The following is a 14,341-nucleotide window of genomic DNA, read 5'->3' as shown; positions in this document are numbered from 1 at the left end:
CAAAATCCTGGTGTGTCCTGCAGCCAGCAACCTCAAGAACCCTGTGGACCTGCCCTGCATTCCACAGAAAATACTGTCCCCATAAGCACCGGATTTGTGCACTGACAGACCCTGGCTCCGGCCAAATCCGCAAGTTTGCACCACTCTGCACCCAACGCCCACGGCCTGAGCTCGAGTGGCCCAACAACCCGAGGAGGTCTCCCTGGCGATCCCGACTGGATATCTGGTAATCTTTGACCTGCCTTGAAACTTCAAGCGAAGCCTGCAGCCTCTTTCTGGAGAAACCCCCCCGACCGCGACCGGAGCTGGTAAGGAAAACCCGACGCCTAAAGACACCCCTGCACCCAAAGTCCCACGGCCTTGGGTGGCTGAGCCGACGGTGTCCCAGCCTCCCCAGGCATCCCAACCTACCTCTCCAACTGGTGGTCACCTCCAAAATATCCTCGTCCCGAGCCTGCAGTCTTTGTTGCAACCGGAGAACTCTCCTAGTGGCGCTGAGGGTTCTTTGAGAGTGCATCCTTGACCCTGGGGGAACCCTTGTACTAACCCCAAAATACCAACTCCCACAAACTTGTACTTACCTTTAAACTGATAACTCAATTTTCCTCCATAGGATTGCACTGCTTTTCCCAAAAATTGTTTTAAGTGTGGCATTGTTTTTGTATGAACTATTAAAAAACAACAAATAACTCAAAACTGCTTTACTTACCTTTTCTCTAGGAAATGTCCTAGTGTGATATCTAGGTATATCACACTGCGTAGAAAAAGTAATCTATAAAGTAATGTGAAAAGTAACCAAAAAAAATCTAACAGTAATTTTCACTATATTGAAAGCATTTAGAAACCTGTAACAAAGTCATTTTCATTCAGCTTGCTTGTATTGTTCAACCTGCCTTGAAAAGTACCATTTACACTTACCATTACCAGGCTTGCTTGGTTCTAGAAAATAAATATAACTAAATAATATTTTTATACAAAATCAAATTTGACTGAGTTCAGTCTGAGTGTGTGACATCATTTGCTGATTGAGTGTGTACCACAAAATGCTTAACACTACCCTCTGATAAAGCCTACTGCTCGCCCACACTACTAAAATAGAGAGTAAGGTGCTATCTACTTTTACCTCTGCCTACCTTTGAGGTTCCACTGGACTCTGTGCACCCTATACCTCATTTTGGTATAGTATATACTGAGCCAGCTTCCTACAGTTATCAAGGCACAAATGAAGGGGGGTGCGGGGAGCTATTGCCTGAGAGGGGGCCTGGACAGGTAGGGCTTCAGGGCTGGTAGGGTGGGGGCGGTGGGTCACTTGGGACAAGGGATTGCTGAGAGGGGGAGAGACGCAGGTGGAAGGGACAGGGCCGGACGGTAATTTCTGTTGTGCAGGTTCGAGTGCTTCACTAATATGAAGAATTTCAATAGTTAGGGTTCGAAAAAGGAGAGAAGTAGACAATCTATTAGGAGCAGGACAATAAAGTGGGTCAAACCATTATATATATATATATATATTCGATGACGAATAGGCAACTCATAAGAATAGCTTTGTACAACATCAATGGGGTTAATTATCAATTCAACTTTAGATCCACTCTTCAGTGGGTTGCGACAGCCAAGTACAGGTAATTCTGCTCCAAGAAACTCATCTCAAGATCCAAACTGCCTAAAATACCAAATTTGATTTATCAGGCATTCTTTGCATCAACCGGCGCTGCAGTTAGGGGGGTGGCAATTCTGATTACTAAGAGTTTTACAGGGGAAGTGCACCAGGTTATTAGGGACCACAAAGCAAGGTGGATTATAGCGAATTTTACCGTAGATCCAATCCTTCCATATGGTAAGCTTTACAGCCTTAGAGAGGATGACATAAACCCCTCAAGGAACTCTATGACATTCTTCTTCCAGGTCTTTTGGTGATGGAGGGGGGGGGTTAATATGCTACAAGATAGAAGGCTGGATTCATCTTGAAAGAATAAATCGCAGAATAAACCTAGAGTCTCCATGTTTTTAGCTATAAGGGGTAGGGCCTAGTTTAACAGGTAGCCCTAGTTGGCCCCATGTAAATTACAGTATCCCCAATTTTTGAAATTCATTGGCTTCTCCAAAAGCTTTATTTCAGGTTCGAGAATTGTTTATTTTTTAAAGTTCACACCAATGGGCTAGGGGGAATTAACATATACTTACAAATCCCTTTTCAGACCACTCAGTCCCCGTGATAGAATTAAGCGCGAATATTAAAAGGGCAGAACAAATGCGTTGGTCGTTAGATAAAACGCTGTTAATCGATACAGGGTGGGTAGCAATTATGTGATCCAACACTGCAGAATTCTTAGAGAGGAGCATAGGTTTGGCCTGCAAATTTTTAGTCGAGGAGACCTGCAAGGCCTGTATCAGGGGCAAAGCGATTTCATGCAAAGCACTAATATAAATTTTAAGGAGGGAAAAATCCCTAGCTCTGCAAGTAGATATAGATCAGGCAAGATGAGCATAATTGGCATGTTATCGCCAGGCGTCCGGATCGAGACTGATCAAAGCCAAGCAGCATTTAAAAAAACATAATGTGTATCAGGCAATAGTAAACCAGAATACATGCTTTCAACAATATTATGAAGAGAGAGAACAGTCTAGAAGGTTTTCAGGCCAGGTCAGTAAAGAAAAGGTGCAATGTTGCGTACATTAAATCGATCTATGATGAGGCCAGGGATCACAGAGCATATCAGTCTGAGGATATAGAAAGGGTTTTCACAAAGCATTATACCAAGTTATACTCCTTCTCATCCACTGTCTCCCCAGAACTAATCAGTAAATATCTTGGGGCAATTGATCTGCCTACTCTTAGTAGATAACTTCAGACTCAGGAAGTGGCTCCTATCTGAATTTGAAGGAGCCATTAAGACCTCTTCCAATGGGAAAGCCTGTGGGAGTAATTAGCTGCCTGCTGCGATGTATACACATTTCATGGCCCAAAATGTGGAATTTTCTGGTCAAATTGATCAATGAAATACCTGAGGGCTATGAGGGGCCCAGCTCCTTTACAGAGGCTCTAATCGTCTGTTTTTTCAAAAAGGACAAAAGGTCTGATAATCCAGGTTTGTATCGCCAAATTAGCCTCCTAAACAATGATTAGAAGCTTACACATATCTTTGCTTCTAGAATACCCCATGTGGCCATCCACAGTGACCAAGGTAGTTTTCTACTAGGGAGAACAATTAAGACCAACACTAACTTCCTGCTACAAGCTATTGACTACTTTGCGAATAATACGTTCAAAGCGGCTATTATTATGATAGACACAGAAAAGCCTTTGAGTTAGTTCAATGGGAGATCCTATTTGCCATTTTACATCAGTTTAATTTTCCTTTGAAGCTGGTAAGGCTTCAGGAAAACCTACACCGCAAGACAGAAGCCAAAGTTATAGTAAACTCACAAACAGAGGGAGCATTGTCAGTCAGTCATGAAAATCACCAGGGCAGCCCTATGTCCCTGGTATTATTCGCACTTAAGTTGTTTGCCAATGACTTGCTTTTGTATTTGGATCCAGAAGACCAAATGTCACTAGAGCATTTGCCAAAATCAAAGTATTCTCTGATTTAGAGGGCGCTAGAGGGCGCACAAGCAAGATGGCCGCTTTTGAGTGAGCCTCTTGCCGACCAGGCTGAACAAACATCAACATCCTGCCCCATCCGTCCGAAATAGGTGCTAAGAAGAGCAGAAAACAGCAAATCACTTGCGACCTAGCTGGGGGAATCGCAGCAGCAATCAAGAAATGGTATAAGGTGCGTGACACGAAGAACGATTAGCGGCGCTGATCTCCCAAAATGGTGGCTCCCAGAGTGAAGCTTTATTGCTGAAATCAGGTCACTGACTGAGGGCTGCCTGATGCAGGAGGCGAGCGCTACACAAGAAGAGGTACCAGTGGAAACTCCACAACTGAGACACACCGAAAAACAGAGAGCCGGACACTAGAACGAATAAACTATTTCACTGGGTTTTGAAAATGACGGAACGGCACTGACGGCTGTGGGAGTTCGCGCTGTAGATACGGAGGGCCCCATAGCTGCAGACAAGCCACAGAAGACACAGCTGGAAAAAAACTAATTGTTGCTGAAGGCTGGTCCCTGCCCCACGATATAGCTAAGGGATCGCTGTGCGGAGTGAGGGCGAGACACAAGAAGGGAGACAGCCTTGGAAAGACCCTGGGGCACATAACACAGAAGCCGGGGGAGGCCTTGCTTCGTGACCACAAAGGATTACCAGGGCTGCAGACAAGAGGCGGAGGGAGACTGTCTCGGAGAGACGCTGAGGATCGCAGTATAGAAGCCGGGGAGGTCCTGCCCCATGATCGCTGGGAACCCTAGCGGCAGCAGTTAATTGACGGAAGGCACCAAGTAAGAGTTGAGAACATTGCCTCGGCTCCCACTTGCACTGTGATTTAGGCATAAGGCTGCCATGGAGGCCTACAGGCCATAGAAACCCTCACGGTCTTGCTACACGAACTTGGCTGTGGGAGTACACGCTGTTAATAGGGGAGGCCCTGCAGCTGCAACTAAAGAAGCGGACGGCGCTCAATGGCAAATTGAGATACGCCCTCTGCCCTGCAGCCTACAACATTAAGGCCTCCAGAATACTGAGCTTCCCACTGTGTGGAGGTACTATGCGGGGAGGGTAATGGGTTTAGACAACCGCCGCAAGCGTGCAATATAGGAGATGGGGAGGCCTTGATGCATGACCATGCTGCGAGCTGCGACATACCTCCCTAAAGGGGGGGGAAGCTTTAGACAGACAACCAGGCGTGTACAACCGCATGGTGGAGGCAGTGGAGAACAGGCCTACGTGCAGTGTCAGGACATCCCCTCCGTTGTATACAACGGAGGGGATGCCCCTGAGTGGAGTAGTGAGCAGCTAAGTGTGGCACTTGCAGCCTCCCCAAGCACGGTACAGCGAGAGGATAGCGCCACAGGGACAATACATCATGGCCAAGAACGACGGAAAACAGGTCAAACTACAATTTGAGGCCAAAAAGGTGGTGAGGGGACAGAGCAGCGGTCAAGAGGGCAACATGACTGAAAGTGAGCCTGCAGAAGGCCAAACATCGGTACAGCACCTAAAAGAGTTACTAGTCACCATGAAAGCCAACCTTACTTCCAGAGAACAAAAATGGACGGCATGAGTGCGCGAATGGACTCTATCACTCATAAGCTTGAACACCAAGACGGGCGCAGCACGGAAACAGAACATTGTATCTCTGCAATCGCAGATGAAGATAATGCCCAGAAAGAACAGCTGTTAAATATGGGCAGATTACTGAAGGTAATAGCAGCAAAAAATGAAGATTTGGAATCAAGATCAAGGCGTAACAACATCAGAATATTGGGAGTGGTGGAGTCCACTAATACTGGCAGGATGGAGGACGTTGTGGAACGTCTCCTGACAACCGTTTTCAAAAAATCCGAATTCTCATTGATGTTCACAGTGGAGTGTGCACATCGATCACTGGCTGGTCGCCCTCCGCCTGGAGCCCCACGAGGCCAATTATTAGATTACTTAGATCGCGACACTGCCTTAAGACTAGCAAGGGAAAAGGGTCAGATTTCCTTTGAAGGTTCAACAATCGCTATATCCGGATTTCACTATATATGTACAGGAGACTCGGAAGAAATTCTTAAAAAGAAACTGCAACATGTAAATGTGCCATATGTTAAGCTATATCCGGCGCGCCTACGGATAACCCACCAAGGGAAACAGCATTTCTTTACAAACCCTCAACACGCTATGGACTAGCTGAAAACCACGAACAGACATTCTACCCATACCAAACCAGCTGAAAGAAACTCAAGATCGCCTTTGGTGATGTAAGAGGCAGACTAATTCTTAAGAAGTGACAAATGGCGTATTACACAATTGTAGACTTGGAGTGGTGGTTGACCAGGACACAATACGAGACCCGCCAGCCAAGCCGATGTATACAGGACAGACCAAATTCAAAAGATCCAACCTCTAGGAATGAGGTAAACGAGAAATACAGAATAGGACAAATTGGACACTAGAAGGAGACCCGGACACCCTCGTACTAGCGAGGCAACACCGCTGCACCCTTCTGGGGTACCCCAACAGGTTATCCCTCACCCAGAACGGGTTATCTTGTTTCAATGCTTTTGTATGACTACTTGACTCATCCCTCTATTTTCCTTTCCTTTCTTTCTCTCTGTTTTATTACTCTTTGCATGAGACACGGGATCAAGGGACTGCGTACGCTGCGGAATCTGGTGCGCGGCACTGCGGTTGGGCCGCATCATGCATCGAAGGCCTATGGCGCCTGCTTTTCTGTAGTGGGCACATAAGGGTGACGCTCCAACGACAAAGAGGGGAAGTGACCCGAATAGACCATGCCAAATATGTGACACATTTAAAGATGGTTATGTTCTCGCAGTTCAGAGGGTGTTGAGGGGTTGGGGAGGGAGGGAATGCTTATTATGGCAAGATTGGGTTGCTACTGTGGATGGGGGATGGAGGGGGGATGGGAGGGGGAACGATGTTAAAAGTTATAAAAGTCAGGGGAAAAACATGAAGAATGTTGATGGCACCCAGAATAATGAATTTCAGCAGAGATAGATATTTTATTTCAGTGAACATAGATGGACATGATGAACTACCCTGATCGGTCTGGGTATAATTTCATGACATGGAATGTTCGCGGCTTGGGCAATCCATGCAAGTGGCAACACATCCTAGCCTACTTAGATTGGCACAACATCCACTGCGTTATGCTTCAAGAAACGCACATGGGCTCCTGTGCTCCAGTCACATTCCCATCCCGCTGGGAGATGCATCGGAATATGGCTGCCTATTCCACTTATGCGCTTGGCACGCCAATACTGATCAAAAAGGAAGTTCCATATGTGGCTTTGGGTTCCACACAAGACCCGCAGGGACGATACTGTCTTATGTGGGGCAGACTGGCATTGCAATCACTAACGATGGTGAGCTGCTATGGCCCTAACAGTGATGACCCGGAGTTTTTCAGAATATTATGGGGGAAAATACAGGACATAGGATCTACCCATATCTTCAGAGGATGAGATTTTACCATTGCACTGAACCCTTAGATGGATAGGTCGCACCCACAGACCCACCACTACACTAGTGCCCAACACCAGATGGGAGAGATAGTTCAGGTGCATGCATTGATACCCTGCATCAGGATCCTAAAGAAGGAACTTGCTAATCTACAGCACACTCCTCGTGGTCGTGAATGGACTATTAGTTAATCTCCAGGGAGAAGGGGTCTTGGTTAACACGCATGACAAACTTAGCCTGCACATATTCTGTTCACTCCCCCATGCACGTTATCGCCATATCAGTCCTGGCGCTGCTGCCCCATGCCCTCCTAGATGTTCCATTCAGGGTGGAACTGCAACAAGAAATTAAAGAATCCTTTCAAAGAAATATGGACTTAGTCCCCACGCTAGCTACAGTATGGGAGGCTTTTAAAGTCACCATAAGAGGGGTATGTAACGCAAAATGATGGTGAATGCTGAGGGACATCGCCACCACACTTAAACTAGAAAAGGGCATCTTACAGGCCGAAAACCAGCAGGGAGGTGCAACAGAGGGATACTTGGAGAGTGAAATCAGGGAGAAACTTACGGAGTACCAGGAAACGGCGGAGAAAAAATACCTCTTCCTTGGGAAATATCACCAGGCCCAAAGTTATGGGGAGGGGGAAAGGCCATGGAAGGCGTTAGCGGAACGAACACGCACACCAAATTTCTCCAACACAATATTGGAAACATTATACTTAGAGGGCAAAACATGCAAGGATACAAAAGATATTTTGGCATCCTTCCATAGTTTTTATACCACGTTATATGCCACACAGAGGACCCACCCTATGGCATTTGAGCCATACTTTGAAGACACAGCGTTAGCCTGGTTAGGAGATGGACAAAGGGAATTTCTCTTAGCAGATTTAGAGGAAGAAGAGATCCTGGATGCAAATATGCAGTTCAGTACCGGCGGGGCCCAGGGCCCCGATGGCCTCACTGCAGAGTTTTAGAAGGCATATAGCAAAAGCTTGGTGCCTATACTAAAGAATTTATACAAAGAGGCCTGTGAGCTGGGAATTCTTCCACAAACATTGCGAGAAGCGCTCATAATATCAATACCAAAGCCTGGTAAACCGGAGGAGAACTGCGATTTATATAGACCATTGTTGATGATAAATTGCAATATGAAAATATTAGCAAAAGTGCTGGCAAACAGGCTGAGCCTGCTCATGAACGTGCTTGTGCTGCTTGATCAATCGAGATTTGTCACAGGACTGCTGGAGATACAGCATCACCCGGAGCTCCCGGTAGCACATGAAACTGACTGAGTGACTGAAATGGAAGGACATGTACAAAAAAGGAAAGTTCTATACTAGGGAGAGTTTTTTCAGAGATTGACAACCTACTCCAATGGAAGGGTTTCTGTATGCGCTGTTGTGACAAGACATTAAAAAGGCCACTCCAGAGTTCCTTGCTGAGCTCGCAAAATTGGTTTTCCTGCACAACCTGTTACAAACTTCCGCATCTACATACGTAGTCTCCATGCTCTATCACACTACTCAAGTAAATAGCTCTGACCCAAAGCATGGCTCTCGAACCCACTGAGATTAGGAATTGGGGGGCCCTATTACTGATAACCAATGAAAAGATTCCAACAAGTAGCAGGTTAAGAATTATACATTTTAAATACCTGCACCACCTATATTATACCCCAGCTAAACTCCACCGCTTCCAACTTTGAGAAAATGATCACTGTGCCTGATGTAACAGGGAAGGAGCAGATTTCTTACACTTAGCATGGGAGTGCGCACCTATTTGGAACTACTGGCATCAGGTTATGGAGACCTTAGAACACATGTGCCGTGAAGCCATTAGAGGGGCCAACTTTAAAAGAACAGCTTTTTTCTCAAAACAGCCGCTTTATTATACACATCCTGCCTCCAGATAATATTTTCGTTTAATATCCGAGGTGTGATTCAGGTGGTCATGACTTGAGATTGGCTCCACGTATGCTTTACCTGCCCAGGTCGAACTTACTTTTGGAGGAAAGTGTTCCAGTGGCTTAGTACTAAACTCCAGGTATCTGTAATTCCAGACTCTCTGGCAGCTCTTTTTGGAATTAACATCACTCGTAATCTATCTGTTCGGCAGAAGCAGTTACTCTTTATTGCATCTCTAGTGGCCAAATCTTTAATTTTACAACAATGCAGTTCAGTGAATATCCCATCCTACGACTCCTGGATACATAAGATGAGGCAAGTAAAATCAAGGGAGAAACTTTATCGCCAAAGAGTGGTGGCTTTAGTGAAATTTAAAAAAATGTGCGAGGGGGAGCAGCAGTAATACTATTTATTTTTTCTACCTGTTTAAATAAAATATATATTTTTATTTTTATAAAGATGTTTATGCGATTCTAGGTAGGACAAATTTGCATCTCGTTGGCATGCAGAAGCGCAGACAAATTAAAGACAGCAGCAGGAACATACATCCTCACTGGTTACAGTGCTGCAGCTCTAACATTAAGCAGAGGCATCCCACAGTGCAGTGTATTGAGACAGCACTCAATTATCAAAGATTCAGGTAAATGTATGCGTGCCTCAGCTAGAGTTCTGACCATGACTGGGACTGAAACATAAAAGGAGCCTGCCATCTCTTATAACATTGGTCATGAAGTGGGAAAGCAGAAAACGTATTCAACAGATTCAAGTCCAAGATCCAATAGTAAAAGGTGTCACACAGTGCTACAAATGTTCTAAGCAGGTTGTACACCGAAGTGGATGTCCCTCAGTAAAGAATGCTGGATTTCTAAATAATTGCTTTGTATGTCTGTTAAAACACTGCTGTATGCATGGACTGTGGGCACCCACAGTTTTTGATCAATTCATACAAATCCTAAATGAAAACTGAAGTACTGAAACATATTACATTATATATATATTTATATAATGTTCTCTTAATTGCGATCATTGATTACAATTTTAAAAGCCAATGTACCTGTATGTATCTTTCATGATCCACGTGCTGCTTTCATGGTCAATAGCTGCATGCAGCGGGCCATTCAAGAAAGAAGGCACACCCTTGAATTGAAGATCGATACGACTTGGAGAAAACGTGACTTTTATATCCTCCTTTGTACTTTCTTCTGGGAGAACTACCAAAACGGTTGAATCTTCTGCAGTTTGTTGCCAGGTATACACAGGAGCTGGAAATGATATTTTTCAATGATCAGTGAACATTGCTAAATAATAATAGAAACTGCTGATTAGTCTACAAACTTAAATTCAGGAATGTGGGGCTTGAATTAAAGAAGAACCCTTTTTATCTAGGCTGCCTTATAGGAGAGAACAATTTGTTAATTCTCAGACACAACGTCTCAGCATGTTCTCTACATCTGTCAATTTTGTAAAACTGGAACTCGCCGCTTTGAAGACAGAAGCAGTGTCCATTGACATTTCTTAGAGTATTTGCAACTCTAGCACAAATGTGTGTAATCGGGATTATAAATTATGTGCAAATATTGTACACACCTCGCAGGTGTTTTCCAGCAGCTATTTTAAAAGATTATATTTGGTGAAATATGTGGAGTAAAAAACTGAACATTGAGAGACTGGCAGTTGGAAACAAAGGAAAACAAGCACGATCACCGCTTTATTGCCCAATCGGACCGGTGGGACCCAACATGGAAGAAACCCACCCAGCAGCACTGCTATTTTCTCAGGCCGTATGACCACACAGTAAATACCCAAAATCAGAATGTTGCCAAAGATTTTCAAAATGGCAGTAAAAAGGCCGTCTAAGTATTTTTTGTTGTCTGAGAATTTGTCAGATATTATGATCTGCTTACCTTCTTATAAAAAAATAACCCAGAATAACAGTCCATTCAAGCACTGTTTAAAAATACTTACTGCTTAACAGGAAAGTAAACTATTGTGGTTAATAACACCACATTCCTCTAATACAGGTTTATGAACCGAAATGGAGAGTAGCTTGTGAAAATGGATTACACCATCGCCTAAAGCAGTAAGTAGTCCCCAATCTGTACCTTGAGAGCAACAAGTTGCTCATAGCACACTGAAGTATTGTCCTGCTTTTTTGCAGCTCATGCTTTTTTAAAGCCAAGGTTTAAAGAGGGATGAAAGCCTTTACTCATTTCCTGTGTGTTAGAAGGTGGTTCTGACACTAGGGACCGCCCGGATTTTTCGCTTTTTGAGCAACTAATTGTTGAACTTTTACTGTGGGGAAGCCTCATAATCTGGGACTCATCCACAGTTAACTCATAATGAAGGAGACTGCCTGGAGATTTTACTGGTGTCCCCTTGGCTTGACTAGGCCGCTGCGCAGCAGCTGGAGTATGGGGCACCGGGCTGGTTACATGCAAACACATGTGTACATGCGTGTGCACACGTGTAGGGGCTGCGCAGGGGAGATTCCTAGCGAGCGTAGACTATGAGCAGGTACAAATTGAATGGTGTGGCAGGATTTATGCAGAATTGGGTGGTGACATGGAATAAGTCAGTATGTTTTACTGTGTTTTCACTTCCTTATTCCCCTATGGGGATGTGGGTTCCATGGCTAGAATGACTTCCAAAAGGCCTACAGATTCCAGACACGCACTCAAGTCCATTGTAGTGTACGTGAAAATAAGTATTCTGCATAGCCCAAAGTCATATTTGTACAGCTTTTGGGTCGTCCAGAAATGTCATATTTCTCTGAGTCCCTGGCTGGGGTCTGACCCTGGCAGGTTAGATTAATGCCCTTTCTTCCCTGAGCGAAGATCTTCCCTCCAAGGAAGGGAGGTAGGTGGAGCTACAAGCCAATCCATCAACCACTGTCGCCACGGTAAAGGCAGTGAGGGGGGAAGGAGTTGGGTTTCAGAGGCCATGTGGCCAGAGACACTGGACGACGCCATGTTTGAACAACCCAGAGGATGGACAAGAAGGAGGGAGCAGGGGCAGGGAAGTGATGTATCGCTGTTTGATAGAGCACACAGAGACTTCCTGCCGGCCCCCTACTCAACTTTTGAAAAGTACTTGCACAGGAAGAGAAGCTCTCTGTGGGGTGTGGTCTGCTGAGGCAGTAGGTGCTGGAGCCTCACAATGGGCAGTGGAAAGGAGGACACCCCTGACTGCCCCCTCAGGCCCCTAACAGCGCCAGAAGAGCCCAGGACCGGTGCACAGAAGCAGGGACCTCTGCGCAGGGAGAAGAGAATACGGCTCCCTGCAGAATGCCCCCTCTTGGAGACCCAGAGAGCGAATGAGAGTGCTCCCTGTGGCTGGGGGACGCCACCAGGAGCAAGAAGAGCTGAACATGGAGAAGATCAGACCCCCGGGGGCTGAGATATGGCCCCCGGAAGGTAGGCGACCTCTTACCCCTAAGAAGCCCGACGACTAAGCGCGTGGGGCTCCGCCGCCGGTCTTAGAGAAGCCCCCAGGGAGGGTTCAGTCCCGGGGCTGCCCCCAAGGAGAAGTAAAGCCGGGGAGCGCCGTCTTGCTCCCCGTGAAAGTGCCCTGCATAGGGGCCAGGAGCCCACCCTGGCCCCACCGACGATGGAGGCGGGAGAGCACCGTTGCGCCCCTCTCCCGCGAGGAGGATGGCCGGGGAGCGCGGTCGCACTCCCCTGACAATGCCCCACGGGGTGCCAGGAGCCCACCCTGGCCCTCCCCGACAAAAATGGCGATGGGGTGTGCTGTCACGCAACCCCATGGAGAGGAGGTGGGGCCTTGGACCCCATTCCCGGGCCCCAAGGCTGGAGGGAGGCGGGGGGAGTGCCGTCGCACTCCCCCGAAGACTTGCCAGTCCGGCGGCAGCCGCTGCGTCTGCCTGCCGGGGCGGGCGGACTCGAAGAACTGCTCTGGCTCCCGGGCTGCAAACAAGAGTGCGGGCCAGGAGGGAGTCAGCCACAGCAGCCGGGGGTGGGCTCCCCGGGCTGCCCCCACCACCAGAAGTGCCAAGGTTGCGGAGGGCCCGGGCCCTGCAAAGGAGGAGGAGAAGCGGTGCCAGGGGTCCGGGTGGGACTGGGCCCCGAAGACTGCTTAAGCGGCCAGGGGTGGGCTCCCCGAGCCGTCTTACTCACCTGAGGGTCCGGGTGGGACCAGGCACTCCAATAGGCAGCCAAAGTGGCCGGAGGCACAGATAGAGGCTCTCCTTGTCTCAGCGGGAGGGCCGCTGCTATAATATTCACGAATAGGAGCACAGCCTACCCATAATGCCTCGCAGGCCAGATCAAAACAGTGTCTTCTTTGCTTGTGGTGGCTGCAAGAGGACGGGATCACCACCACATGAAGGTGCAGGTGCTGGAGGAGCGGCTGGAGAAGCGCAGTCTCCCCCCTGCACGAAGAGAAAAGGCTCACCATAAGTGTCTTAGGGATTGGAAAGAATAACCCCTCAAGGGCTCAGCCTGCATTGATCACCTTCCGGCTAGAACTTTTGTTCTTCAGCTGAGGGTGAGTTGAAAAGTGCTTCATGGAGTGAAGGGCTGAGGTGGTGGATGTCTGGGAGAAGGCATCCCCTGAAGGTGAAGAGGTGTAATTGCACCACAAATGCTTTTACTCATGCTATTTTTTATAGAGGGACTGAAGTTCATGTGTCTAATGTGAAGTACATGGTGAAGGTGGAGTCATAAGCAAAGTGGATTTAAGTGGCTAGACATTCCTGCTAGGGTGTCTGATTGTATTTACTTAAACTTGTGATTTTATCTGTGATGCCTTTAGGGGTTGTAATTGCAATGCATTCTAATGATATCCTAATGTTATGAGTACTGTCACGCTAAAGGGATGCTTAAACATGTATTCTTGCTGTTGCGCTTAGGTGAAGAACCCAGACTGTTAGCTCTTAAGATATAGAGGTGCATACCTTATGGTCAGTAGGAAATGCTCGGTCAGGGTTGTGTGTCACCAAGGCAGGGTTACCTATTTTAAATGCTGGTTAAAGTACTGGGGTGGGCCGCCACTGGGATGGTGCCAGTGCGCAGGGCCCTTGCTCCAGGTTAAGATCCACTAACTGCATTGGGGGCAAGATGATGTGCATACATGGGAGTGGTGGTACTAGACCCCCCTCCCCCTTTGCGGGAGGGGTGGAGATGTTATGCAATGTCACAAAGTAATTCCAACAGCTTATGTATATTTGTAAATTGGTGCATAGTATTGAGTAGTGTGTGTGTTTAATAAACGTACTCTTACTTTTATAAAGCAAGGTACAGTCTGGACAATCAATTATTGAGTGATATTTCTGCACACTTGCAAATGGCGATTACTAGCCCACACCACCTCCCTTGAGTAAGCCTCAGACTGCTCTGCAAC

At 46.8% G+C, this 14,341-nt stretch overlaps 1 protein-coding gene across 1 annotated transcript in view; it reads right to left on the bottom strand.

Moving 5' to 3' along the window:
* Nucleotides 1–14,341, bottom strand: part of NUDCD1 (NudC domain containing 1) — a 373,385-nt gene that overhangs the window by 195,158 nt on the left and 163,886 nt on the right. The window contains exon 6 of the mRNA XM_078686877.1: nucleotides 10,038–10,245. Within this exon, the coding sequence (XP_078543003.1) occupies nucleotides 10,038–10,245 (208 nt within the window). The remainder of the gene's footprint in view (nucleotides 1–10,037; nucleotides 10,246–14,341) is intronic.

The sequence above is a fragment of the Lissotriton helveticus genome, chromosome 4_1 (assembly GCF_964261635.1).
Source record: "Lissotriton helveticus chromosome 4_1, aLisHel1.1, whole genome shotgun sequence".
Classification (NCBI taxonomy): Eukaryota; Metazoa; Chordata; class Amphibia; order Caudata; family Salamandridae; genus Lissotriton; species Lissotriton helveticus.
Note: the sequence above shows the minus strand (reverse complement) of the source record. Positions and strands in the feature narration are given on the sequence as shown.